At 39.6% G+C, this 27,968-nt stretch overlaps 1 protein-coding gene across 1 annotated transcript; it reads left to right on the forward strand.

Moving 5' to 3' along the window:
• BMX (BMX non-receptor tyrosine kinase) lies at nucleotides 1–27,859 on the forward strand. Its single transcript, XM_086482026.1, has 18 exons — nucleotides 1–138; nucleotides 1,137–1,241; nucleotides 3,495–3,576; nucleotides 5,205–5,324; nucleotides 6,639–6,700; nucleotides 11,218–11,393; nucleotides 13,450–13,512; nucleotides 14,509–14,568; nucleotides 16,133–16,187; nucleotides 17,779–17,858; nucleotides 18,501–18,628; nucleotides 19,036–19,110; nucleotides 19,820–19,991; nucleotides 20,931–21,147; nucleotides 22,841–22,905; nucleotides 24,575–24,693; nucleotides 26,634–26,791; nucleotides 27,785–27,859. Exons 1-18 carry the CDS (start codon nucleotides 1–3, stop codon nucleotides 27,857–27,859), a joined length of 1,950 nt encoding a protein of 649 aa, XP_086338152.1.
• Nucleotides 27,860–27,968: the final 109 nt, after the last annotated feature.

A 27,968-nucleotide genomic window follows, 5' to 3' on the forward strand; every position in this document is an offset into this window, starting at 1 on the left:
ATGGAGAAGAAAAAAATTCTAGAAGAACTTCTTTTAAAGAAGTCACAGCAGAAGAGGAAAATATCACCAGTTAATTACAAGAAAAGGTTCTTTGTTCTGACAAAAGCAAACCTTTCTTACTATGAATATGACAAAGGGGTAAGAAATATATTTTTTTTTTAAGTAAACTAAGATTTTCCAGTGTCACCTTATTCCTCTGGTTTTCTTCTGTGAAACTTGATTAGACATTATGTGTTAGAACAACAGGTGGAGTTTGTTTTGAGTAGAATTATATGGCATCAAATCCTAGTTTCAGTTCAGGAAAACAGCCACAGGCTTAAGAGTGTCTCTATTCAGAACAACTCTTACAGTGGTGCCTGCCATTGAGCATCTGTTTGTGTCCTTCCAAAGAGAACTTAAGCAAGTAATTAACATTGGCATATGTTTACACACTGCCTTGAATAAGGACGTTTTCCTTGTTCAGGCTTCCCTCTGAACTGATGTAAAGAACTGACTTCAGAAATTACTTGTATGAGGCATAATTAGTTCAGAATCTCATCCCTCAACTGCACACAGCAGATGGTTAAACTGTCCATGTTTCCTAAGGAGTGACTGTATATCACAAAAGGGTGGCTTCTCACTCAGATCTCCCATTGGGAATGCAAATATATGTCCCAGGCAACTTGTTTTGAAGTTTTTGCTCTTTTCATACATTTGGACTCCTCCTGTGAGTAACATCCCATTAGAAAACTGCAGGGAAGCTCAGTGAGAATAAGCTCCATTACCTTAACAAAATTATGAATGCCACAGCTAGGCTTCTGATTTGCACTTAAGGTGTTTTCCTCTTAATTCCTCCTTCTTCTTTTCCTCCTAGTCCCCTCTTCTGCCCTGTACTCCTGCAATTGCAGCAGATGCTTTCTCAGATGTGGGGCTGTGTCCTGTAATTCTTGTAACCAACCTAAAAAGGTATTTGATCAATATATTAGACACAGATAGAGCACTGAGGAGGTTTTTTAGTACCTTTCTTTTAAAGTTTAACAAACCTGAAGCTATGGCTTATACAACTTGAAACACAAAATTGTACAAAATCATCAAACTAGAATACTTTATATTCTATTGACATTAGTTTACACTCTGCTGTGTTTTTTCTCTCTCAGAAAAAAGGAAGCAAAAGGGGGTCAATTGAGATTGAGAAAATCAGATGTGTTGAGACAGTGAATCTTGAGGAATCAACACCTCCTGCAAGACAATATCCTTTTCAGGTTAGCCATGGAATCTGTTTCATTTACACCTGTGAAATACTCCAGTCATCCTAAGGTTACACTTACTGTTCCTGTCCTAAGTGGTGATACCTGATATTGCTGAGTGTTACTGATATTTACAGCAAATAGAAAATCAGTCCCTGTTACTGAAGTTGTGACTTTACTGAAATATTTTTAATTGACTGTGATAGAATTTAGATCAGGTCTTTTTTCTGTTATGTTCAAAGGTTCTATCAGATATTTGCTTTAATATTATCTGGAATATACAGATCACTACACTATGTGATTATCACTCATTTTAAGGCAGAATTAAACACTTAAAATTCTTACTTTAATTCTTACTGTCTCTTTCCACTTCTTTTTTTTGGCCCCAATAGCAAGTGCAGGATTTGCCCCCTGACTACCTGATTACCGCTGAAATGTGCCACAGTCAGGAAATCCAAGGCTACACCTTGTGCCAGAAGATGTAGCTGCACAAAGCACTACACATGTTCAAGAATTAAATGTGATGAGAAAAACATAACTTCAAACTTGCTGCCTTTCTTCTGTTTCAATTGCCCAGCTCAGGCTCCTCCTAGAGCCTCCATCAATCTCAATTCTATGGGCAGTGAGACATGCAGATGTGAGACGCAGCCACAGATCCCTTTCTGGAGAACCGCTGCCAAAGTGCATCTACAAGCAGCAGGCTGCTAGAGTCAGTAACAGGGTTGCTGAAAAGTGTGTTAATTCATGGCCCTGCAATAATTGCCATGCTCAAGAGCAACTTCATGAGAGAACTTAATATTTCATTGCCTGGTTGATCTTAGGTGTCATTCCAGTCTTCCTTTCCCTTCTCCCTCTCTCAGTTCTGTGGCACTGAATAACACATTTATGTTAAATTAGTGTATTTATGTCAGGAGTCTATCATTCAGTTAAATGGGGAAAAGATTGTATGCTATAATTACAGGATAGAGGACTCTGTTCAGGGAAACATTTATCTCTAGAGAGGACTTTAGGATCATGATAGCTGAACATAAATTCCCAGTGCGATGCTGTGGCCAAAGGAACTAATGGCATCCTTGGACATGGAAGCAGGCACATATCGAGCAAAAGCATGCAGTATGTTTTGACACTACTGTGATCACCAGGAGAATATTGTGTCTAGTTCTGATGACTGTAATTGAAGAAAGATGTTGTAAACTGAAGAGAGGTCAAAGGAGAGTCTTGACAATGACTAATAGATTGGATGGATAACATGTTCAAAAGAAAAGCTCACGGGGCTCCATCATTTAACTAAATAAGGAGACAGGAAGCAAATTGATCAGTCATGTATACTTACCAGTGGGAGTACACGTCTAATAACAAGAGCTCTTCAGTCTAACAAACAAAAGCAATAAAGTGGCATTTGAAATTCAGTGCAGGTGACTGAAAAGCAATGTACGCAAGGGAAATGAAACCGTGACCTAATACAGACGCACACGCACACAGTCAGCCGAGTACTAAACATGATCCAAAAAGCAAAGCAGATGTTAGTAATTATGAGGTAGGCATCAAATGAAGCTAGCAGAAGACAGGATGAAAACAAGCAAAAGAAGCTGGCTGTTCCTATTGTGTAGCTAAGCTGTAGGACTACTTACTGCAGGATGTTGTAGGTACTAGTTATTTGCTTAAAAAGGCAACTGAATTAATTCACAGAAGAAAAACTACTCTCAAAGGGTATTAAGTCTAAATGCATCACCTTTGGGTCAGGATTCCCTGATCACTATGGAGATGCCTATACTCTGCCTCAATATTTGTTACTGGATGCTGTCAGAGATGGGTTCCTGGCCTTGTGAGCATACGGTCTGGCCTTGTGTAACACAAGCCAGAAGCTGGAAGATGAATGTGGAAAAACTGAAGTGGAAAGGAAGAGTTTACATGTGGGCTATAAGGTCTTTTGTACATAGAAGATGGAAATATCCAGAAATATTCAATGTTGTCCATTGTTTCTACGACTGTGCATTAGGACACAAATCACTTTTGTTAAAGCAGTCCGTATTTATATTTATTTAGGTTTAGATTTAAATTTAGGCTTAGATTAAATATATGAAGCATTTATATGAAATGTCAATAATATAAATGACCTCTGAGAATCATCACTATGTTGGGGGAGGTCGATGTGGGTCTACAAAACCTATTTTTTTGGTTCCCATCCCCTTCTCCTTTCCCCTCCTGTATAATAACATGCTCTCAGGCAGTACATCTCACCATGCTGGCTTTCCCAACCTCTTCCAGATTGTGTACAAGGGTGGACTTCTCTATGTCTATGCCACTAATGAAGAGTCCCGGGAGCGGTGGCTTGCAGCTTTGCATAAAGGTAACACTATTCCTTTGTTCCAAAATATTCAAATAAGGTGAGGAGAGATAGGAAAATGCTCCTGCCTCATCTTTGTGCCGTTCTTTGACACTTGTTTTTAGTCTCTTTCATACTTCACCGCCTGCTGATTGAAATGCATGGTACTTTCAAGAATGGATTAGAAATTTTAAAGGTTGAAGGTTTCAGTAAGAAATAAGCCAAAATAAAACATTTTTTTTCCCACGGGCATTTTTTAATCATCATGTGTTCAGCCTTTACTGGTGCAGATCAACAGGGCACAACCATTCCTGATGTGGCTAGTATAGCATTTATCTGCATGGATGCCACTTTGATAACGAACACTGCTAGTGCTTTTTCCTTTATAATGTCCTCTTTTTTTTTCAAGGAAATTTCTATTGTTTTCAATAAAGTAAAATCACAGTTAGGCAAAATGTAAGTTATAAGCAGAAAACTGCATCCCTGCATAACTCCAGCGAAGGCAAAAGTGTCACATTGAACAGGGCAGCCCTCACACATGCTGGCCGTTATAGAAGCAAAAATAGGCAATCTATAACGGGCTGTGAATAAATATCTTCTCCAATTTCACTTGTAAGCCTGTGCATGAGCTACCTATTTGTGACTCCCTTTGCATACACAGAAGTAAGGGCATGTCAATTAATTTAGAGAAGTTATGAAGAATGTGGACCAGAAGCATTCGGCAAATGACACTGAGCTTTCTACAAACCAAGATTTTCAGTAAGATTTTTTAAAACAAAATTTGTGAAGAGTAAGGTTGTGTAAGTGACATAATTTGTAATACTCATAAGACAAATGAGAGCAAAAATATTTGACTGCCTACAAGCCTCTTCAAAAGTGTATAAAAAGCGCTTGTCACAAAGGCATGTCCTGATCCTTTAGCAGCTCTTTTGCGTGTTCAGGGATCTTGGTTTTACTGGCTCACCGCAGCACGACTGAAAACCTGTCCTGACACAAACAATTTTCAAAGTCTTGCTCTACACCTTCTACATTTCTTCTAGATACCTTTTGAAAACCAGAACTGCTGTTACAGCTTGCAGAACTAGTGTGTCACTAGCACAGTGATACTACTGGTGCTATTTTTCTAGAGTAAAGTAGTGCTTCAGATATATATCTGTGATGGTGTTCCCTTTTGGTGTGCTTAAATAAGAACTGTATTGTAACAGATAAATGTTAGTTTGGATTTGTCATATGGCATGTTGAGCATCAGTGAATATAATTTTCTTACAGTAAATAGTTCTAGGAAAATACTCTGCATATTTTGATATCTGAAAATGTTTTCTTTTAATTAGTTTTATTATTGATAATTAAATATTTATAAAATACATGATCCATGATAATTTGTTTTGGCTTTGGGTGTTTCGTTGGACTGTACTGTATCTCCTTCTTGACACCCCTATTTCTTTGTAGATAGTGGGTATGGATTTCAGACTTGAGTTTGCATAGAGGAATATAGTATAGAGATAAAAATGTGACCTGGATATGTGTCTAGAGGTAGAAGTCAGTAAGCACTCTGGGGTTCCATGGTTTGGTGCAGCAGACTCTATTGATCATAAGGAACATTCCCATTTTGCAGCTTGTCATGTTCTCTTTGGTTTCTTTGTGCTTTCCAGAAATTAAAGACAATTCTGACTTACTAAACAAATACCATAAAGGATTCTTCATCAACGGGAAGTTTCTCTGTTGCAACCAGACCTGTAAATCAGCCCCTGGATGTACAATTTGGGAGAAATGTAATGTGTTCTTTTATTTGTTTGATTAGTCTCATTGATGTTTTTCACAATATTGCCAAATGCCATGGATATTTAAGGCATTGTAGTCAATATAAAAGATAGCCTACTTACACCTTTTTATGTATGTGCTAAGCTCCTTTTAACATCATAGCTGTTATACATTGTAGCTTACAGTATAACTGGGGGAAATAATACACTAAATTGTATCTGCTGTGTTTGACCAAGTAGTTAGTGACATTTTTAACTACAAAATAGGCCAGATGGAATTATTTTTGTCCTTATTCTTAAGATCTCTAGCTAAATTGTAGTATTATGCTGTAAGACCCTTCTTATGAGATATCATAAGCTGGATGGGGAGGAACAATAGAACAATAGAAATTTTAAAAGGTAAATCAAAAAATGTAGGTGTGAGCAGTTAGGAACCTGATTTAGATCTGTGAAACTGCCTGTATCAGGCATTTTCTTCTGAAAATTGAAATTAATCCTATAGTCTTATCTACTGTTACTATGGGTTTCAGCATTATGGAACAGTACATAATGTAAAGAGTTGTCATCTGATTTGTAACAGTAATTTGAATAGCTTCATCTAGCTTCAAAACACTTGTTACAAAAGAAAATAAGGCCATGAAACCCCCCGTCAGTTGCAAGGACAAGGAAATAACTCATTACCACTCATGGATTTCTTAGCCAAGAGAAGAATTAAAAAGAGAATTTTTGTCTGAGATAATAATGCATGTAGGATAATGTGCTCTATCTGCTCTAAATCTGTTCCTAAATAAGTTCCCGAGATTGCTAACAGAGATGTGCAAAGCACAGGAAGACTGTAGGGATGACTCCAGTCAGCCTCTACCTCAAGCTTGTAACCACTGGGTAATTGAAAGCAGTATTTCTTAATCATGGCTTCATAGACTAAAAGTGCCAAAGAAACAATTTAAAAACAAAACAAAACAAAAAACCTGACAAAACAGAATAAGAATAAAGGATTCATGTGTTTCCCTCAGTATGCAATCAAGTCAGCTAACAGAACAGGGAAAACCACAGAGCAAAATAAAACTGCAGATTTTCCTGAATTCGTATTTTGGCATAGATGAAAACAATATTTGACGGGTTTTTCAAAGATATTGAGATGGTGCTTGAATTAAGAGAAGGTTGGAAAATACAGAGCTAAACTATATTGATACCTCAAGGAAGTGAAATGTCAGCTGTCATGGTGCTGTTGCTGCCGCTGTATAGATCTGCAAGCAAGAAAGCCTCATGAGATAAAGCCTTACTCAAATTCCTGTTTTTTTTTCTTTAATTCTCCCTCTCTTCTAGATGTGACTCTGTGTTGCACAACTGGGTCTGTGAAACCACTGCCTCCATTCCCTCAAATGCTGGTAGGTGAAAATGTTCGAGTATCTGGCTGCAGGGAAAGATCCAGTATCCAGGTGGTGGGGCGGGCTGTGGGATGGGATGGAGAATTGCAAACAGCCACTCACTACAAGCTGGTGTAGACCTCTAATCTGCAGTGCAGCTTCAGCATCCTTGTGTCCACCAGCATGTCAGAGGGAAGGACTCATCTCCCTGCTCCATGAAATTAGCTCTCTAATGTGTAGGAGGTCCTCCACCACCCTCCCCAGTGAAAACGGTACTCGTAGTACTTGGAGAAAGCATTATAACTGAAGATGTGAACAAATATACTGGTTTTGCATGGGTGAGAAATGGTGGATGAACTGCATTTCTCTCAGGCAAGTCCCAAGTTGTGCTCCTCTGGGGTTGGGTCAGAAGTACAGATGCCTGTTTAGCCCAACTTTCTCTAAGCTAATGAACTGGGAAGTACATCTGAGCTCTTTATGTGCTTTTGCCTATATCTTGACTTTATATCAGACAGAAACCCGAGAGTGTGGTGTCCCACCAGCACCCACTGGGCCTTACTGTCCATCTGAGAAAGGCAGGCTTTTGCAGACCCAAAGAGACAAATAAGACACCAGGATGCCAAAAAGTACTACTCGTGCTCAATTCAGCCTGAGTCCTTTAGCACAGCAATTGCTTGATGAAGAAGGTCGACAGTTGGCAAGGTTAAGAATAAAAGTAAACTAGAAGATCTGCTTTTATGCTTATTTCCTCATCTACCTCCTCCTGTACAAATACAAGAGCAATAGTGGTATCTTTGACCTTAGTTTTACTGCTCAGTTTAATTATTGCAGTTTGTGGGTGGACAGGAGGTAACAATGACAAGAGAATAGAAGACAACAATGTGCCTTAAGTTATGATGCTTTTATCTCTTAAAAAAAGGACTAACAGTATGGTCTGACTATGTATTCACACAACACTGCACAGCCTCCTCTGAATTAAACCAGATTTGGTTTCAAATCGTGAGATTTCCTGCTTTATTTTAATTTGTCTTCTGTATCTTTAGAATACAGTCTGGGTCTGTTTCCTAGCATCTCTCTCTTAATCAGAAAGTAACTTAAAGAAAAGTGAAAAAAAGCTGGAATTTTTATGTACACAATTGACATGAACAGCCAGAGCTTTAAGAAGCACACAGATTATCAAGAGACAGAAAATAAAATCCCAAGAGCTGTAAAATGGAGCTTTAAGAAAAATAATAATAAAGCCTTGAAAAGAAGCTATGAGCAAAGAAGCTTTTGACATTTTTTCTGATAATGAGGTTTGAAAGTAATAGCATTGTGAACACGTAGCAGCATATCTTGTTTTGAATACTGTGGTCTGTTTTGCCAGGCTTCCATCAAGAGATGTTTGTCTATCTGAAGAAATCATCAGTCATGCAAATCTGCTGCTGAACATGCTGGCTTCTGCTAGGCCTTTATGATTTATTTTTATTATCTGCTTGAGTTCACAGAAGGTATTTTGAAAGGGAAATTTAAAAAGCAGGGACATGACAGTTTTCAGATGAGTGCTTCAATGCAGACATAAGAACTACCACATCTGGTTAGAACAACTTGACTTCGTTTTCCCAAGGCATATGATATAATCAGGTTAAGAAGGCTAATACTGACTTCTCATGTTGAGAAACAGTCTATATTTAGACTCAGAGCTACTTCTATAAGCTCTCGGCAACTTTTACTTTGCCCTTTCATCTGCTCAGTTTGATCATCAGAGGTACTACCGTACCCTCAGCCTTCCTTCCGCCTACCCCTCAGTTCATGTCCCTCACCTCTCCAGCCTCTGCAAGTCTTGCTGCTTTGCTTTCTTCACAGCTGACCAGAGGCATTACTTTTGCATGTAGGCAAAACTGACCAGAGGCATTACATCTTGCATGAGGTATTACTTTTGCATGCTTACATTCTGCACTTGATGCCTCTGTCCCTTTCATCAGTTCAACATTACACCTCTAGTCTCCCACCGAGGAGGTGGTTCCTAAAGAGTGATGCCATTACAAAGAACAGTGGGCACAAAGTTCCCTTCCTGGGAACCAGTAGGCGTTTCTGCTGTGCTTTGATAACAGCAGGAAGCAGAAGCTTCCTGGCTGAGAAACATTTTCACCTCTGCTGAAGCCTGGCATCCACTGACTTTGCAATGGAAAATAGTTCATCGAGGTCAGACCAATACTTCAGTAGATCAGATAGAATTCCACTGAGTGCACACACATGTCTTCTCATGAGTATGTATTGGACAAGTTTTATGGAAATCAGTGTGATCCAGCACATGCTTTCAGCTGTACGGTAGAGGTGCAGTCCTGCAGACAGTAACTATTCCCCATATACACATCACAGCTGACTATCAGACTGTCACCTATGGCTCTCTCTAGATGACAGCGGCACAGTCATCGATATGAAAACCACAACAATATCACTGCCAGCACAAAGGAAATAATAAGATCCACTCAGTTACTATTAGGAAACCCTCTGGGGCTTTCAGCCAGTGCAGGAAATAGAAAGCTGTATATATGGACACCGATCAGGACATTAATCTGTACCAGGTTACAGATGAAGTCCATCCAGAGTATTGCAACAGGCAAATACACATTCAGCTGTGAAACCCAAAGGGATGCAAATCTGATGTGCTTATCTTTGGCTGGTTCTTTTCCCTGGCAGGTTGGACAAAGCAAAACTAATTTCTGTGTTAATAATTCTTTATACCATTTACTTTGGCCAGTGCTTTGCAATTTCTTCTGTTCAAACAAAAAGATGAAAGATCCATCAGAGGATGACACTGATCATTCTACAAGCAAAACACAGGAAATTAAGAAAGAACAATTTAATCTCCAAAAATTACCGAGGCCAAATGTCAGAGGTGCACGTCAGCTCATAAACACGTTTGTTGAACATCAGTTTGTTCTAACATCACTAGATGCTTTAAAGAGAAAACAGTTTAATCTCTATATTATAATTATCTCCATCTTTCTGACAACTGAAACCAACTCTAGTCCTGTCACTATTCCACAAAGCAAATGGGGAGTCATGCCTAACACAGTCCCTCAAGCTGTAAGCTCCTTTCCACCGAAGTCAGATATGACCAACAGGAACCACCCTTATTGGGTCCAAGTAGTAGTACTCGAGGAGTAACAAACCTACTCCTAGTCAAATGATGAGGACTGCTGTGAGTGATATGTCTTTAAAGAATGATTGTCTCCACTAGAGCTTAGTGAGATCAGATTGAGACTTTGTGTGTTTGCAGGAAGAGATCATGTGTGTCTTCTGGTTCAGTGGACTCAATCAGGCATTCACTTGTCTCTTTGGTTTCTCCTTGTTTAAATTAAGCAAAGAAATCTCAATAAAGAGAAAACAAGCAAACATACAATGGCATGGTCACTTGACTTGATTTAAAGCAATCACAGCCTGCTTCAGGACACTTGGCATTCTTCCCTGCCAAGGCATTATACTGGTTTTCAACAATAAATAGCTGGCATTTGGAGCCTTTTCTCCTATGCCTTTATTATTTTCCCTCATTCTTTGCTATGAGCATTTAAAATGTAGTTTTCTGTGCTCTTAAAGAACCGTGATGTCTGTATTTTCTCAGTTACGACTTCCCCGATTTCTAAATGCATTTCAGTGCCTTAATTTTAGGCGCTCTTTTGCCCATGATTTGATTGACATCATCTAACTTTAATGCCAGGCTTCTCGTCCAAGTAATTTGTGTAGACCTCCTCAACAATCGATGATGAGAAGTAGGCACTTCTGTAGGATGACATATTTCGCTTGAAGACACAGGTCAAAGCTAGGTAAGATGAATGCCATAGTTACATACCAACACTTGTTTGACTCTGCACAGGGAAAGTTAGGCACCAAGGAGCGGGATTCATTGTATCCAACATGCTTAGCAGAGAAACATCGATAAAACATGGTAAGGGAATGGTTTAGAATTAGCATAGCTTTTTGCTATCAGTCATTAGCAGTAGCAATCAACTAATGCTTGTTTTGCTTCATGCTAACATTACTACTGATGAAAAGCCATTCAAAAAACAAAAGTTATTGTATAATACTGTGATAGGGTCTTTTGATAAAACAGGACGTCATTGCACTTAACTGGAGTAAAGCACAATTTTGTCACATGGTGTCCAAAGCACATGAATTGCAACAGTTCATGAAGTAGTATCAGCTTCAGATAGGTGGCAGGCTTTGATACAAGCCAAGTCTATCTCTGTTAGAGAGCTTCCTTTTACAGCAGTGTCAGCCTCCACCCAGAGTTGATTGCTTCTGGTGTCGTTAGCATGGAAAATTTGGTTCTGTTCTCACCTTCTCACAAATGGGGACAACAGTATCTGGGCTGTGCTGCTAAATGGATGAGGAAAAAGCTGCTTGTCTGTGCCCGTCTTCTTAGCTTTGATTATTTTGCCTAACGTCATTATACTTGTTGAAGATATATGATCGTGTACATATCATTTGTATTTTCTTACTGTACCCTGTGCTGCATCTCCTTACCATTTTATTTCCTCTGTCTTCAAAAGCAGAAGCGCAGAAGCCTGCCTCAGGTGCTATCACCAGAGAATTCGGTCCTGAATATGGCTGTGGCCCAATGCAACTATGAACCCAAAGGATATTCAGCTATCCGGCTTGTCAGAAGCAATAAATACTATGTATTGCAAGAGGAACATTCTGACTGCTGGAAAGTAAGGGATTTGGAAGGGTAAGTATGCCCTGCAGAATACTTTTGTTCCATGACCATGGTCTTCCACATATCTCATCTTCATAGACACCACTACAGGCAGTCCTGATACCTTTCAGAATATATGTTAGAATTACCTTAGTAGCTTTTAAACATTGCTATAGAAGCCTTATTGTCTTGTGTACAACTGCATTTTCATTACCATCGTTGGCTGCCAGGTTAAGTAAGATTTACAGCAATCACTGCCTAGTATACTACCTAAGATAGTATCCAGTGATCTTAATTTTGAAATGTGCTTGAAGAAGGGCTTGTGTACACCAAAGCTATCCATTATTTTCCAACTATTTAGTTTAAGTGAAAAAAAAGACAAAAAATGTCTCCTCACATTGTATTATATATTGTATTATTGTTGCCTCTCTTGTATGCACAAACCGTCTTTAGATCAACACCATTACTATTGCAATAGCAGTCACAGCATAGGAGACCAGTGAGAGCTACTGAGGCATGAATCCCTTACTATTTCAGTTTCTCCCCAGCTTTAGCAACACTTTTCCACAAAGACAGGGCACCCATATCCTTCACAGGGCTTAATTATTCTCTTTGAGGTTCACAAGTGGAGGAATCCCCTTCAGCAACATAAAATAAGATACTTTTCATTAATATCCAGCTGGAGCAGAAAAAAAGCATCTCTTCCCAAGTTATTAAATCAGAAACAGCTTTAGGAGTACACTAGAGACAAAGGCAGTGCAACAAACAGGAGCAGCCTGGAAAAGATAAGATTCCTTGTCTGTCTCATGATGGATACTGGCTGAGTTTGATTTTATTTACTTGATAGAAATGTGAAAGGGAAGAAGTTTTGAGTTAGGGATGCCTAAACTGGTTTGGAACAGAATGAAATTACTTGATCCACTCATAATTCACTGATTACAACTGCAAGAAAACCAACAAATAAAGCAACCTTAACCTAAGCTAAAGTGTCTGCACTTCATAACTCATAGGACTGGCATACTGTTTCTGGATGAAGAAAGCAGCACACAACCCCAGCAACAATAAATAATAGATTACTACTAATAAATTAGTAAACTGAGATGCACTCTAAATGCCTTCACTGGACTGTTTATGGCTATGTAAAAGCACATGACACAGGCAGCTCTGCTTATAGAGCCTGAGTAGAGGGCTCTAAGATGAATGAAGGAGCAGAGGAGAGCAGAGATCAAGAGAAAGGGAGAACATTTACAGTTCGTTCTTTGGCTTGAGAAACTGAGACTTTTGCAGTATTGATTCTGTAAGGACAAGTCACATATACATTATAACAAAACCTTTAAATTCTGCTTGAGAAAAATTGAAGATCCTGTTTTCTTGAATATGGCAGGAACAAACATTAGGAGTTACCTGTTTCACCTGTTTTCAGGCACTCAGTTTTCTTCTTGCTCTACTGAGATCAGTGTTAAAGAAACTCTTCTCTTCTGTGTCCATCCATATTCAAATATACCATTTATTTCCCCTATTTATTTTTCCAAGGGATACAGAATACAGCCCAGCCCCTTAAAACTACAGATGCCTGTTGGCACCATAGCTTAGGTCCATCACACCATGCTGCCAGATGCTTTAAGTGGTAGCTCAGCTGTCCACACTCACTTAGCTTAGCTTCTCAATTGCATCTGGCATTGTGTTGGGAAGACGGCTGAGCCTACTGTTGACTTTCTGCATTTGACCTTGGATACTCTGCTAGCACTTATTAGCTACTGGCAACCTTCATGACAGCAACTGAGATGGCATGTAATGAAATTGTTGAACAGCTGCTCCATTCTTCCATATGATGAAGCCAGTCCCTGAGGAAGAAGCCATTTCAATGACTAGTGAAAAGAGTACTTAATTGAAATGTAATTTTCTAAAACAAATTACTTCTGTATTTTTCTACATGGTAAGTAAAAGCAGAAACGTTTTAACCATGAACATTTCTGTTAGTGGCATTCTAAAAAGTGACTCTCTGTTTAATCTCTTTTCCTATTTTAAGTGACTAAATTTAAGATGCAGTCGTGTACGATAGCTAAACTGTGAATGGTTTATTTTGCAGGAATGAAGGTTTCGTACCAAGCACTTACTTGAGAAAGTTATCTCTGACTGATGATGAGCCAAGGTGAATCAATATGCAGTCATCCTCTGCTTAAATGTTTTCCTCACCACTCTACTAAAGATTAGGCAATATTTCTGGAATATTTTTCTTTTTAAATGACTTTCTGAGTACTAAGAATAAAGGTATAAAATCAGATACCATTTGTCTTCTTGACTCAGACATCAATGCAGAAAGCATCAGTTGAAAATCCTGGTTTCATTTAAATCAGTAGGGTTTTGCCACTCACTTCAATGACTCTGGGATTTCAATCTTTGTAGTCTTATTTCAGCACTAAATCAGCCTTGCTAGCACTCTCATGCTTTTGTATGTATGTGAGTAGTACAGGGTAAAGGGAATACAGGTCTGTCAAAGTGATACATCAGACCCATCTTCTCCTTTTTAGTAAGATGCTACAGCATTGAACATTAAACATATGCCCAAGTATTTGAATGAAAATCTGACAGAAACATAGCAGATTGTCTCATAGCAAACCATACTGGACAAGATTCAGAGGTTTCCTTAAAAGAACACACCCTAGTTTTACAGTATCCTGTAAAAGACAACATAAATCAGAATTATCATTGTTTCTACACAATAAGTTATTTTAGAGGCCTCTTTTTCTGCCACCTGGTATCCTTCTGTTGTTTGTCTTGCTAAGAACAGTTATTTGGGAAGCCTAGAGTTATGCAGTTTTGGAAACCCCGTATGTAAATTTTGAAAAGGCAGATGCAATCTCTTCATGAGGCCACTAAAGTGATATGTGGCTTCATTGCCAGTTACAGCACGCACAGAGAATATCTGGCTTTTCAACATATTGCACAGTGGAGAGGAAAGGCTGTGTAAGTGTTTACCAAGTCACAAAAAATCCAGACAATTAAGTATGTCTCAACTTTTGGAAATGTTCACCTTAGACTATGGCTTAACTCCTCAAAAAATGTATATAGTATGACTTTTAACCCAAGGAAGGTATTTTTCGTAACTAGTTTTTCACAATTTCAGCATGTTGTTTTGTCTCTGCAGGGAAAACTCCAGTGTCAGTGGACAGACATTGGCAGAAGAGCAGAGTATTGCTAAGCATGAGTGAGTATATAGACTGTCTTCAAGAGAACCAAAAGATTCTTTGGGCAGAGATCATCCCTCCTCTTTGCATGTCCACTATACCTACAGAGCAATGGTATCCTGTGTATGGCTGTCATAATAATGACATCAATTTTAGGTATCGTCATCATCAGCATCACTGCCCACAAACTTCTAAAGGCATGAATGTATTTGTTTTCAGACCAGAGAAAGGCATTTAGACAAATCAGTCTAGTATGCTACTAAAGGGATGCTTCATAAAAGTGAACTGCTATCAAAAAGCCTTCATTGGAGATCCCTGAACAGACCTGACATAGCATGTTTGGCTTGTTTCCTCCATTTGGGATCTCTTAGTTTACTTAAATATTATGACAACCAGAAGGCTCAAGGTTAGAGGAAAAGTATATACCTTCCAGCTTTTAGGGAGACAGCTGTGTCATGGTCTGCAGGAGACAGGGCAAACTACTTCTCACAGAGTCCCTGGCAGAGCATTAGAGCAGCACGATCCTCTTATAAGGATTTACTGTAAAAAGCCAGAGTCACAGAGTGGGCCCAGTTATTTCAGGAGGAGAACCACTGGATGGATGAGAGGAAGCACTTGGGAACTAGTGGTTTCCCTTTTATCTCATGGCCTAAAATCACACACACAGGACAAGAGGTTTAACAGGGACAGCTGTAGGGTCCTGCACCCAGGGAGGAATAATCCCATACACCAGCACAGGTTGGGGGTTGGCCTGCTTGAGAGTAGCTCTGCAGAGAGGGACCTGGGAGTTTTGGTGGATAATGGGATGACCACGAGCCAGCAATGTGCCCTGGTGGCCAAGAAGGCTGATGGCATCTTGGGTTGCCTTAACAAGAGTGTGGCCAGCAGGTTGAAGGAGGTCATCCTCTCCCTCTACTCTGCCCTGGTAAAGCAACACCTGGAGTGTTGTGTCCAGTTCTGGGCCCCACAGTTCAAGAAGAACAAGGAGTTACTGGAGAGAGTCCAGCGAAGGGCTACGAAGATAATGAGGGTGCTGGAGCATCTCACCTACAAGGAGAGGCTGAGACACCTAGGGCTCTTTAGCCTGGAGAAGAGAAGACCGAGAGGGGACCTTAACAATGCTTATAAATATCTAAAGGGTGGGTGTCAATAGGATGGGTCCAGGCTCTTTTCAGTGATGCCCAGCGACAGGACAAGGGGCAACGGGCACAAACTGGAGAACAGGAAGTTCTGCCTGAACATGAGGAAAAACTTCTTCACTCTGAGTATGGTAGAGCACTGGAACAGGCTGCCCAGGGGGGTTGTGGAGTTTCCTTCTCTGGAGATATTCAAAACCTGCCTGGATGCAATTCCTGTGTGACCTGCTGTAGGTGAACCTGCTTTGGTGGGGGAGTTGGACCAGATGATCTCCAGAGGTCCCTTCCAACTCCTACCATTCTGTGATTCTGTGAAGTCCCAAGTCTGCTCTCTGGCTTTTAAAAGCAGTTTTGAAAACATTTACAATGTCTGGCATTTTTCATGTGTCTGCTGTGCCTTATTCAGAAATCAGCCTGTGAACAATAAGCCAAATATTTCTCTTTGCAGATGGTATGCTGGTAATACCTCCCGTGCCCAGTCTGAGCAGCTGCTCTGTCAGAAGGTGCTACATATCCTTTATCACTTGTGTATGAAGAACCGCAAAAATGCTTCTGTGTCTGTTGTCTTTGCTATAGTGTGTAGCTAGAGGATGCTGATGCTCTTCAAATAGCTGTAGAATTACAGAGTGCTAGAAACTCTTGTGCTAACATGGTATTGCTAAACAGATCTCCAAAAATGCCCGGATGCATTAATGTCTCTTCTACATAAATGAACAAATTATGCATCTCTAAAATACGCTTGGAACAAAGCCACACTGAGTACATTTCCCCTCAAAGCTCTGCTTTTTGGTTTTATCCCTAGGCCTGTGTGGCTTGCTCCAGCATGGCTCTTTCTGCAGATCGATCTAGAGGAATCTTCTGTGGTGGTTTTATGATATACAAATATGGAGCAAAAGAAGTTCACTCAGACAAGCAGACAACCCTGAGCAAACCCAATGCTATGCCCACTGAGCATTGGCTGGATGCAGCTGATGAGGAGCAAGGATGGATAGCACCATAGAACTACTCGGGTGTACAAGTCTTTACAACAGACAGCTGCAGAAGGACTTGTCCATGTAGCTTTGTGGAGGAGACCCAGCCTCAGCTGTGCTTTGCGTTTGAGTGTGCTGTGTAAACAAGTTTTCCTCTTGTGGCTTGCTGCTTTTTCACAACCAGTCTTATTGGTACTCAGTCAGTAATAACTTTGATATAACCTGATCCTTTGGGAGCCTTAGCTCAGTGTCCTTTCCCTTAGACCTACACCATAGGTTCAGGAATGAAATTCAAGTGTGGAAAATCACTGGAGAAAAGACTTACGTCCCAGTCCCAAAAGGTGCTAGATATTCCTGACTCCAGTTAACTTTAAGGGGACGTGGAGTTTTCTTTGAACTTCACAGCAGTGAACCTTGGTCTCTATGTGAGATTCTAGATGTCTTCTTTCCTCCCTGCAATAGCCATTCCTAGCACATTAGAGGTGTAGCTGTTCAATGAACTCTGAATACCAGAATTTCCAGCCCAGTGTGGTAAACCATTAACAGAAATAAAAATGGATAGTGGAAGTTAGTACTGGAGTGCACACAAAGACTAAAAATAGTCCAAATGTAACAGACTGCAGTGAAAATCTTTCTACTTATTCAATAATTTAAAAATATTTTGGCAATAGAAAATACATCAGTCTAATGCATTATGTAAAGGAACTGAGTGTGGTGGACAGAGCTCTTATTCAGATGGGATGTATGTGGTGGTGGTTTGGTCTTATAACATGTACTGTCTCTGGAGGGGACATGAGGAAGCAGGTGGGATTAACAATTCTCCGTCTCCCCAGTTATAAATCTATATCTGTGCACCAAAACAACTTGCAGACTACTTCATGTCTGGGCTGGGGTACAACATTTACAGTGGGATACCACAACCAGTTACCTAGACTCTCTTTTTAGTGGAGAGAAATAAATATTCCTAAGACATAATTCATCTTGTCCTAATGTAGACCTAAAGGAGGTCAGATGAGTCACATCTTCTCGTCTTTGTGGACATTACAGTGTGAAAGCCTGAAGTTCACTGAAATGAATCCCAACCTCATTGTTCCTTGTAACTTTTCTTTTTTGTTTTAATTAGGGAAAAGAAGGTGCTTTTATGGTTCGGAAATCTAGCCAAGCAGGAATGTATACTGTGTCTGTATTCAGCAAGGTTCCTGAGTGAGTATCCAAAGAACATGCACCATTTTTGTGAGCGTGCTATGGGCTTGCTGCTTAGTGTGACTGGTTAATGACAAAATCTCTACATTGTATTAAAGGTGAACCTCGAGCACATTCAGGTTGTGTTAGTTATTTAAATTCACACATGGCAGTGGCTCCCTGCACTGGGGAACAGAGATCCAGAATTGTCTGATCTAAAGAGGCCTGTAACAGGCAGATAACCTATGGGAGCAGTGGGGTCTCAAGAGTGAGAGAGAAGGAAGGGAAGGGAAGGGGAGGGGGAAGGGAAAGGAAGGGAAGGTGTTCAAAATTAGGTGTAGAACCATTGCAAGGACAGTAGATGAAAGTCTTTTGCTTTAGATGTAACTGTTGGGAGACAAGTACTAACCATCAGACTACATTAGAGTATGCAGAAGTCTCCAATGTTCTAGGAGCCTGTACTACACAGCCAGCAGGTGTCAAGGGTAGAAAAGCAAACTGAGGCAAATATAGCAGTCTTCCTGGTGACATCTACTACATATTTTGTTATTTGGCCAGCTGGAGTGTTGCAGTTCCTTCAGCAGCTAACTAATCTGTTAACGCATGGGCTGGAAGGCACTTTGCAGGGCTTTGACATGTACTGCACTTTGTGATGTTTTTCAGAAGTAAAAAAGGAACAATCAAACATTACCATGTGCACAAAACCCCTGAGAACAAGTATTATCTTGCTGAAAATTACTGTTTTGAATCAATTCCCAAGCTTATACACTACCATCAGCACAACTCGGCAGGTAATCTTATATGCCCTTTCTGCTTGATTGGCTTTGGCTTTGGCTTCTGGTCTTATTATGGTGAATCTCTTCAAATACTGATTACTGAAAATATTGAAACTCTTTTGAGAGAGTTTAGGTGGAACTTCGTCTACCATATTCACTATCTATACAGTTGCTTTCCTTTACTGCACGGTGCTTTTTGTATTGTACTACCTCTTCTTGCAATACCTCTGCTGGACTCGCCTGTAAGCACAGAAAATTTTCAGTCTTGTGAAATGACACAGCAGCTGCTGAATATTGAATATCTGTCACTTCTTGGATAGTTGTAATACGGCAGGGAGAGGGAGGTTTTAGTTTCCCTGTATTTTCTTTGATTTCACAAGACTCACGTATATATTGTGACCTTTAACAGATTTTCTTTGTAGGTATGGTGACAAGGCTCCGGCATGCAGTGTCTACAAAAGCAAATAAAGTCCCATCCACAGCTTCATTAGGAAATGGTATGAAGATAACTTTCCTTTTTGAAACTGCTGTCATTCTTGGCCACCAAGAAAAGAATAACCAGAAACTAGTGACTCTTACTGCTTTCAGGCTTGCAGGAGGTTACAGAATCTTTGTGGCCATTTCCGCTTGTCCATGCAGGAGAATGTGAGAATTTGGGAAGGATAGTCATTCAGTCAATAGCTCCTTCTGCAGTTTTCTCTTGTCCAGTTTAGCATTGAGACCTTATGGTTCTATGAAATAGGGTATCCCTTCCTACAAGGACATCTAGTCTATAACCAGGGCAACATGAATGCAAAGGCATTTTATATCAACTTTTATGTTGTGCCCTTTTTAAGGCAGTTTAAGGCATTTGTATGCTTCCTTCCCCAGTACATCTCAGTCATAGCCATTCTTTCCCTTTGCTGCATTACCTGGCACAGTAATACTTGTTCTCCAGTCTCCTACATGGAAATATATCATCATATGATGCACAAATCTTTCTCAAATCTATTTATAAGGCTTAAACCTAAGCAGCAACAAACAACACTTGTAGGAAGTATAGTCTCTTTCCATATCTCAAACACAAAGCTGAGAGATGGGTATGTTGCTTTAGTGCTGCATGGTTCTGCAACCCACCAGAGAAAACAGCAGCATTGCATGTCAGGGATACCATGCTTGCATTTTTCCTTTTTTTTTTTGCCAAAGCAATTTCTTTTTTCCCACTAGGAATCTGGGAGCTGAAACGAGAAGAAATAGTCCTGTTGAGAGAGCTAGGGAGTGGTCAGTTTGGAGTGGTGCACCTGGGAAAGTGGAAGGGACAATATGATGTGTCCATAAAGATGATTAAAGAGGGAGCGATGTCAGAAGATGAATTCATAGAAGAAGCTCAGACCATGATGTAAGCTATGGCATTGCTTAGTTATATGGAAATAATGATCTCTCCAAACATTAATCAGTAATGTATAGCACACACAGGAAAGAGAATTCCATTTTAAAAATAGCATTGAGTAGCGTTGAGTACATTACACATGAGCTAAATATGTACCCATACAGAATATTTGAAGTACTACCAAAATCACAACGATTGATATGGTCATCTACAAAGCTTCCAATTAACATTTCTTCCACAAATTCAGAGGTTCCACATATGTCTCATAAAACTCTGCTTCATCAGCATTTCTACAGAAACAGTTAGAAAGCTGTTCCTGCCATGCTGCGGGTAGGAAAGAGAGACAGACCAATAACTGAGAAATGGCAGAAATATGAACGTAAGAATTGAAGTTTTAGTCTCTGACTCTGAAGACTTAAGGGTGTTAGAATTTCCAGTGAAATTTCATGAGATAATAATCAAAGCATAAGAATTCAAGAATATTTCATACATCTTGTACCCTACATCTTGTACCCTGAAGGAATGCACTACATTCCTGACAGTTAACTATCTGATATGATCAGGATTCTCAATGTGAAAACTTTGCAACATGATTTTAGTAGAAAATCTTAAGGTCTAAGGTCCACCCCACCAACTCAGACCAATTTTCTCGCACCAATAAGGTTGCACTTTTGCGCTCCTGAATGCTATTTCAGGTTTTGACTATGAAGTTGTCATTTCATCAATACTGAGTTTTATTTTGATTGTCATCAATACTGAGTTTCAAAGTAATAAGCAGAAGAATACTCAGTTCTTCTTGAAAAGGAATATTTGAAGTCTAAGATGAGACTGTATCCAGTCTCAATAATTTCTTTCAGTATGTTGTATTAATATTTGAAGAACAAAGCTTACAGAAATGCACAAGAATCTCCATTTAGTCTTTGATTATTTTATTTTTATTTATTTCAGGAAACTTAATCATCCCAAACTTGTTAGACTGTACGGTGTATGCTCAAAATCATATCCCATCTATCTAGTGACGGAATACATGCCTAATGGCTCTTTGCTTGACTACTTAAGAAGTTATGGAAAGGAGCTACAACCCCTTCAGCTTCTGGAAATATGTTATGATGTTTGTGATGCTATGGCATTTCTGGAGAGCTGTCAGTTCATACATAGAGATTTGGTAAGTTATCCCATGGGAGAAGTGAAACAGGGAAGGCAGGGGGGTGACTTAACACTAGGCAGTCTTACCCCTCAGGATCACCCTCAGCTGCACTGGCTCTATAGGGCACTCACCCCAAACAGCATTGTGGTCCACTGAACAGAGACACCCAGCTGGCTCAAGAGAAGGCAGCTCCAGTGAGCAGCACTAAAGCCACATGTAAACAGTACTGCCCACAAGCTAATATGCTCTGCTTCAGAGCTGAGCTGACAGGTCTACGGCACTGCATACTGTGCTGCCTGCATTTATGGGCTCTAGCCTCAAGGATTTATGAGCCGCTTGGCAGCACAGGCATTCGATTGTAAAATTAGTCCACTGAAGAAAAGGGTTCTGTCCAATGATGCTGTAGTCCTCCAGGAGAAAACAGTGCAACATTAAAGATTTGGGTCCCTTAGATAGTTTTTTGATGAGTCAGGGATTTATCTAATTGGGGGCTGTTTCCCCTATAAAACAAGTGCGAACACTACTAGGATAAACTGTAATTTACTCTGGTGCATTGCAAGCAGGAGGAGAACTTGAAAGTCTGCAGCTACCTAGCTCTTTCAAATGCATTTATCTGCCAGTTTTCAAGCAAGTATTTCAAGTTGCTTTCAGTGAAGGAATCAGGCCTTTCAAGGACTTGGACCGAAAGTTTGTGCAAAACTTAGCTTTCAAGAATGCTGACTTTAGGGAAATAAATTGTTATTTTATTGGCCTATTAAAAGTGAACCTAGCCAAATTTCTGGTGCATTGTACTTCAGAGTCAGCAGTAGTATTTTGCATTCTAGCTCTAGACCAAAATGTGTTGGAAGATTTGTGACAATTTATGTTACAGAGTTGCTTAATTTTCCAATAGGGGTGTAGTCTCCTCAGGTAGCATATTAAAGCATCTTGTTGATGCTTTCAAAGAATTCTCTTTATGTGTAAACAAAGTTGTTAAATCCACACCTCATCAATTTTCACACATCAGGAATGTCAGATAACTTAAGTAGCAGAATTCAAGTTGTAACTATAGAGTCACTTTCGTGAAAACCGGCTGTGCACCTTTGGAAAACAAAAAAAACTTTGAGCTTTATTTCAGGTTGAAAACTGTAGATGCAAACTGTACCACAGAAATGAATAAGCATGCAGGCAGAGAATACAGCCTTAGATAAATGTTCTCAAGTGATCATTTGCAGAACTAGGCTTATATTGAACTTTTCATAAATCAAGCTGTTTAAATCCCCTTTCATTGCTCCACTCTGTTTATGGTGCGCTGCGAATAATCCAATCAATGTTTCTCACTTTTTGATGTCTCGGTAAATTCTGAGACTGAAAAGGACCCTGGAGTAGGATGCCATTTGAAAGACAGGATTTAGTTTCCGGCACTGTTGCTGTTTTTCTAGGTGAATGTGGGTTTCTCACCTATGTTTCTTCATCGCTCAATGTCCTTATTTGTAAAGCTGGGATAATGGTAAAAAATGTTTTTCAATCAATAGGCAAAAAGTGAAATAAGAGAGCTAGTTACTGTTCCCTTACAGTTCCAAACTTAATTGCTTCAATCAAAGAATGTCATTATTCGTTGAAATGCTAAAGGACAGAAATTATTATTATTAGCAAATTACCAAGACATGATGTTATTTGCTCCTCTTTGTACTTTTTCCTGTTCATCTCTTTTCTCATTTCTCTACTAAAGTCTGCTAGGAACTGTTTGGTTGACAGCAATCTTACTGTGAAAGTGTCTGACTTTGGGATGACTAGGTAAGTAAAAGAATTGGGAGCCTTGTGAAGCTATGATGTTAGTGTATGTATAGTTTACTGGCATTGATCAGCTAGCAACTGGCTGTTAGGATAGTTAAGCCACAGGGTGTGATACAGCTCTTTGTGTCTCCTTTCCATTAATGACCTGTGGTGGGCTGACCCTGGTTGGATGCCAGGTGCCTGCCAAAGCTGGTCTATCACTCCCCTTCTCAGCTGGACAGGGGAGAGAAAAGATAATGAGAGGCTTGTGGGTCGAGATAAGGACAGGGAAAGATCATTCACCAAATACCATCATGGACAAAACAGATTCAACTTGGGGAAATTAATTTAATTTATTACCTATCAAATCAGAATAAGGTAATAAGAAATAAAACCAAATCCTAGAACACCTTCCCTCCCACCCCTCCATTCATGCTATTCTTAATTTTACTGCCAATTTTCTCTCCCTCCATCCCCCGCAGCAGTGCAGGGGGACAGGGAATGGGGGCTGCAGTCAGCTCATCACACGTTGTTTCTGCCGCTCCTTCCTCCTCGGGGGGAAGGACTCCTTCACTCTTCCCCTGCTCCAGCGTGGGGGCCCCCTCCTCCTTCCTCACTGATCTTGGGGTCTGCAGAGTTGTTTCTCTCATGTATTCTCACTCGTCTCTCTGGCTGCAATTGCTCCTACGCAGTAACTTTTACCCCTTCTTAAACACATTATCCCAGAGGTGCTATCACCGTTGCTGATTAGCTTGGCTTTGGCAAGCGGTGGGTCCATCTCAGAGCCAACTGGGACTGGCTTTATCGGACATGGGGGAATCTTGTAGCAGCTTCTCACAGAAGCCACTCCTGTGGCCTCCCTGCTACCAAAACCTTGCCACACAAACACAATACATGACTATAAGCCATTATGGGGTTTTAATAAAGTCATTCTGCCATCTCAAAAAGTTAAGGCTTAAAGGCCAATCACAGCTGAGAGATTTCACTAGACATGTTTGTTAAAGAAATCTCAGTTTACTTTGTGTACAAGATTTTCACCTAATTTAGGGGCTAAACAACTTAATCAGCAGCCTTAATGGAGAGAAGTTGGAGAGGATGAGCAGCCTAGAGAACATGTCCTCTGAGAAAAGGCTGAGGGAGCAGGCTGATTAGTCTGGTGAAAAGGAGGCTAAGAGAGGATCTAAAAGCTGCCTGTAGCTACTTACAGTTACAGAGCTGATGAAGCCAAATAAGTCTTATCAGTGCCAGGTGATACAACAGTGGACATTGGCCACATACTTGAGAAGTTCAACCTGGACAGTAAGAGAAGTTATTTCCCCGTGAGGGTGGTGGAACAGTGAAACATGCCATTCAGGGAGACTACAAGATTGCAGTCTTTGGAGGCTTTTATAACTCGGATACAATGAACCATGGCTGACCTGATCTGATGTTGGGAGTAATCCTATTTGAGCAGGAGGCTGGGTTAGATGGCCTTACAAGAGGCATTTCTATGATTCTACATTATTTCTCTAATAAGTTGATAGCAATGATCCATGCTATAGATTATTGCTAATGCCTCTATCAGGTATCCTTTGGAAATTTGGAATTCTGTCCAGGCTTTTCTTAGGAACCTTGTGATGTACAAGGAAGAAGCAGGAAATAGTATTTCACTGTAACTCAGTCACAACCAAGTTTGGTTCTTGCCTTGTAGGTATGTTCTGGATGACCTGTATATAAGTTCACTAGGAACCAAGTTTCCAGTGAAGTGGTCAGCACCAGAAGTTTTTCATTTCACCAAATTTAGCAGCAAGTCAGATGTATGGGCCTTTGGTATGTATGGAATTTGACATATAAATATGTATGCATATATGCCATTACATTTGGATTTCCTAAGCTTACCAAGCAGAAATGCTACACATTTACACACTGAAGGAATGTAAAAAGCAGCTACAGCTTATGTTTTTGCTTAATATTTTTGTGCATCCAAGCCCTATCCTCTTTGGATTTTTTTTAGCCCTACTGTTTTTCTTTTAGGCACATAGAAACTCTGCCTGCTCCCCATTTGCTATATGTGTGTGTTTAATATGGTAATGTAAACTGCAGGCAGTAGAGATCAAACAGTATCTTTGGTGTATCTAAACCATAAATCAGTACTGCCCATGTCAAAAGAGCCCAAGTTAGTCGCAGAGGTCAGAATGTACTCTGTGCATGAGCCAGCTCTGGAGGAGAGTCTGTATGAGCTGGGACTCTATCTCAGCAAAAATAAGATACGTTTGCAGATCACTTTCTATCCAGGAATTTCAAATATTTGAACTTCTAGTGCATTTCAAGCTACAATTTACAAATCCCTGGAGTCTGTTCAGTGTTTCTAAAAGTCTACAAAGGCATCAAAGGAAAGGGAGCCTTTTGTGAACAAGCTTAAGTTCCACTTACATGGCTTTGCTCCTCCAGTAGGAAAATTTTGGCAGCTGTCACGTTGATGAAGGATTGGCAGCCCACTGTTCTTGACATTGAACAATGATGAATAAAGCAGATGCAAGTGTTTTGAAATGCTGGGCTTCTTCTGTAACTTCAGCTAGTCTCCCAATATTAACGACTCTGGCAGAGAAACAGCTCATTCATGCCCTTTACAAGTTGTTTGTAATATATATGATTAAATCAGAACTTGGATTTTCTGGTGATGTTTTCTTTTTGCTCTTATCAGTGAAATCCTGCCTCCAGGCTTTATTGTCATTGACGTCAATATTGGCATTAACTTCAATGAGAAACATTATTTTTCCTTAGAAAGTCTTTTCTAGTTTTAACACTCTTCACTGATGCAGTGGAAGCAAGGGGAGAGTGGGATCCATCAGTCCTTGTTTGGTTGTTTTTAACTAATGAGTCTTTAAAGGGCTAAGGAACTGAACTGAAGTAGTCATATCCCAAAAGTACATGTCAAAGAACAAATAATCTTGGTTTTTTAATGTTCTCATCAGGGAAAGCTGGGATTCAGGTACCATTTTATTCCAATCCCACTGTGACACTACAGTGCTCCAGAATTCAAGCTGGAGGGAAGTCAAAGATCCAATAAATTTCTTTTAAAAGAAAATCATTACTGCCAGTATTATATATCACTGTAAAATAAATATTTCCTGATTTTTTTTATTTTATGGTTGGCATGCTCATCACATATGTTCGATTTTACAGCAAAAATTGTTTCTTGCAAAGCTATCATTATGAATTAATGATTATGATGTTATCCACTATTTCTGTTGCTTCAGTATAATCCAGTTTTTATACGTATGTGTAGCTGACACTATAAAGTATTCGGAAATCCTTCTGATACCAAAGGACTATATGTCCCATTCACTTAGAAAAACCAGTAAAATTTTTCTTATTATTATCTAAAAACATAGATAACTATAGCTGTCATTTTGTTTTTCCTTCCCTCTCTCTGTGTACACACACATACATATATAAGGGGATGTTTGTGTACATTTTGTAAAAAAAGCAGTCCATGGGTAGAAATGTCTTGGATTTTCTCCATCATTGTCCACATTAAATATATTTTATAACTAACTGTACTATCTAACTTTACATTCTTGTGCAGTAGAAGTTGTTTTACATTTGGGTACAGAGTCACACTTCTCAGTCCATACTTTGGGCAATATTCTCTGTAAAGAGTCTGATTGGTTATATGTTGTACGTGTGTCTTGTTCTGGGAAAAAGGTGTTATCTTGCATTTCTTGACTTTCATTTCTTGTCTTCCATTGCCATGAATATTTTTGCAGGTATCTTAATGTGGGAGGTGTTCACTTTGGGAAAGCAGCCCTATGAGCTTTATGATAACATGCAGGTGATTGAAAAAGTTTCTCAAGGGTACAGACTTTATAGACCACAACTGGTTTCAGACATCATCTACCAGATAATGTACAACTGCTGGCATGAGGTATGCATATCTGCACATACAAACTGGAGAAAACAAAAAACCAGGAGTCCCTAGGATAGCGTTGATAGCCGAACTAATGTTCATAGTGGAAAATATCCCTTATAAAAGTCGTTGCTTGTATGTAGTACATTCTATATAAGCCTAGTCCAGGACATTGTTAGTACAGGAAACAGAGCACAAAGGAAGATTGGCTGGCTTCTTTTCAGAACCATATGTTTAAGCAAATAAGAGTAAAACACTCTTCAACATCAACATTATATAAAGGATGAGATACTTCTCACCTGACTTTAATGGTTTAAAATTTGGGTGCTGAGCTAAGCTAATTGTCTAAATTTCTTCCAGGATGACAGGACCATTACTGGTACCTCTCCATGGTCATTCGTCCTTTCTATCTTAGCCACTAGAGGATAAAAGATATCTGCTTTTCTATACAGAGATCTTAAACACCAAACGTTGATAAGACCTCTTCTTTTTCAGATAGATAAGTTGTGTGAAATAACCCCACCCTTAGAATGAGAAGGATGTGTTACCCCATCTGTGAGTCTTGTAGGGGTTGTAAGTCAAGTGCTGATCATGCTCATTTTATTTTGCGTGATCTGCATATTCTGTGCCAAGAATTATCCTGATTTATTGTTCCTCTTTATCTGAGTTTTGATCAGCTCCCTGTAGACCATGAGTTATTTCTCACCAGCAAGAAAAAACTGTTTGGCCCATTATTGGTTATACTATGAAAGGACAGTGATGTTTTGGGTTTTTTTTAAATATAATTGTTAAAAAAATAAGGAAAATAACATATATTTGAGGAAATATCAATGCAAAGAAAGAAGATTAAACTATCACAACATAAGATAGATATAAAAGGAGCTTTCATTTTCTTTACCTCATAATCATCACTGTCTCTGAATGCTAAAATCAAGAAAAACTAATGTGAATTACAGTTCCTGAATGATTTAAAAATTAAGTAACTATACCCATCATCTTTGCTTCATCTAGCTACCAGAAAAGCGCCCTGCCTTTTATCAGCTCTTATCATTTTTTGAGGCACTGAGAGAAGACAACAGAGCTTGAAAAAGAAGATTCAGAAAGAAATGACACTGCATACTGGTTCCATATCACCTGTCCTCCATGCAAATCTGAAATCTGCCTGACATTAGCCACCCTTATTATTCTGTATATT

The sequence above is a fragment of the Leptosomus discolor genome, chromosome 1 (assembly GCF_034619465.1).
Source record: "Leptosomus discolor isolate bLepDis1 chromosome 1, bLepDis1.hap2, whole genome shotgun sequence".
In the NCBI taxonomy this organism is placed as follows: domain Eukaryota; kingdom Metazoa; phylum Chordata; class Aves; order Leptosomiformes; family Leptosomidae; genus Leptosomus; species Leptosomus discolor.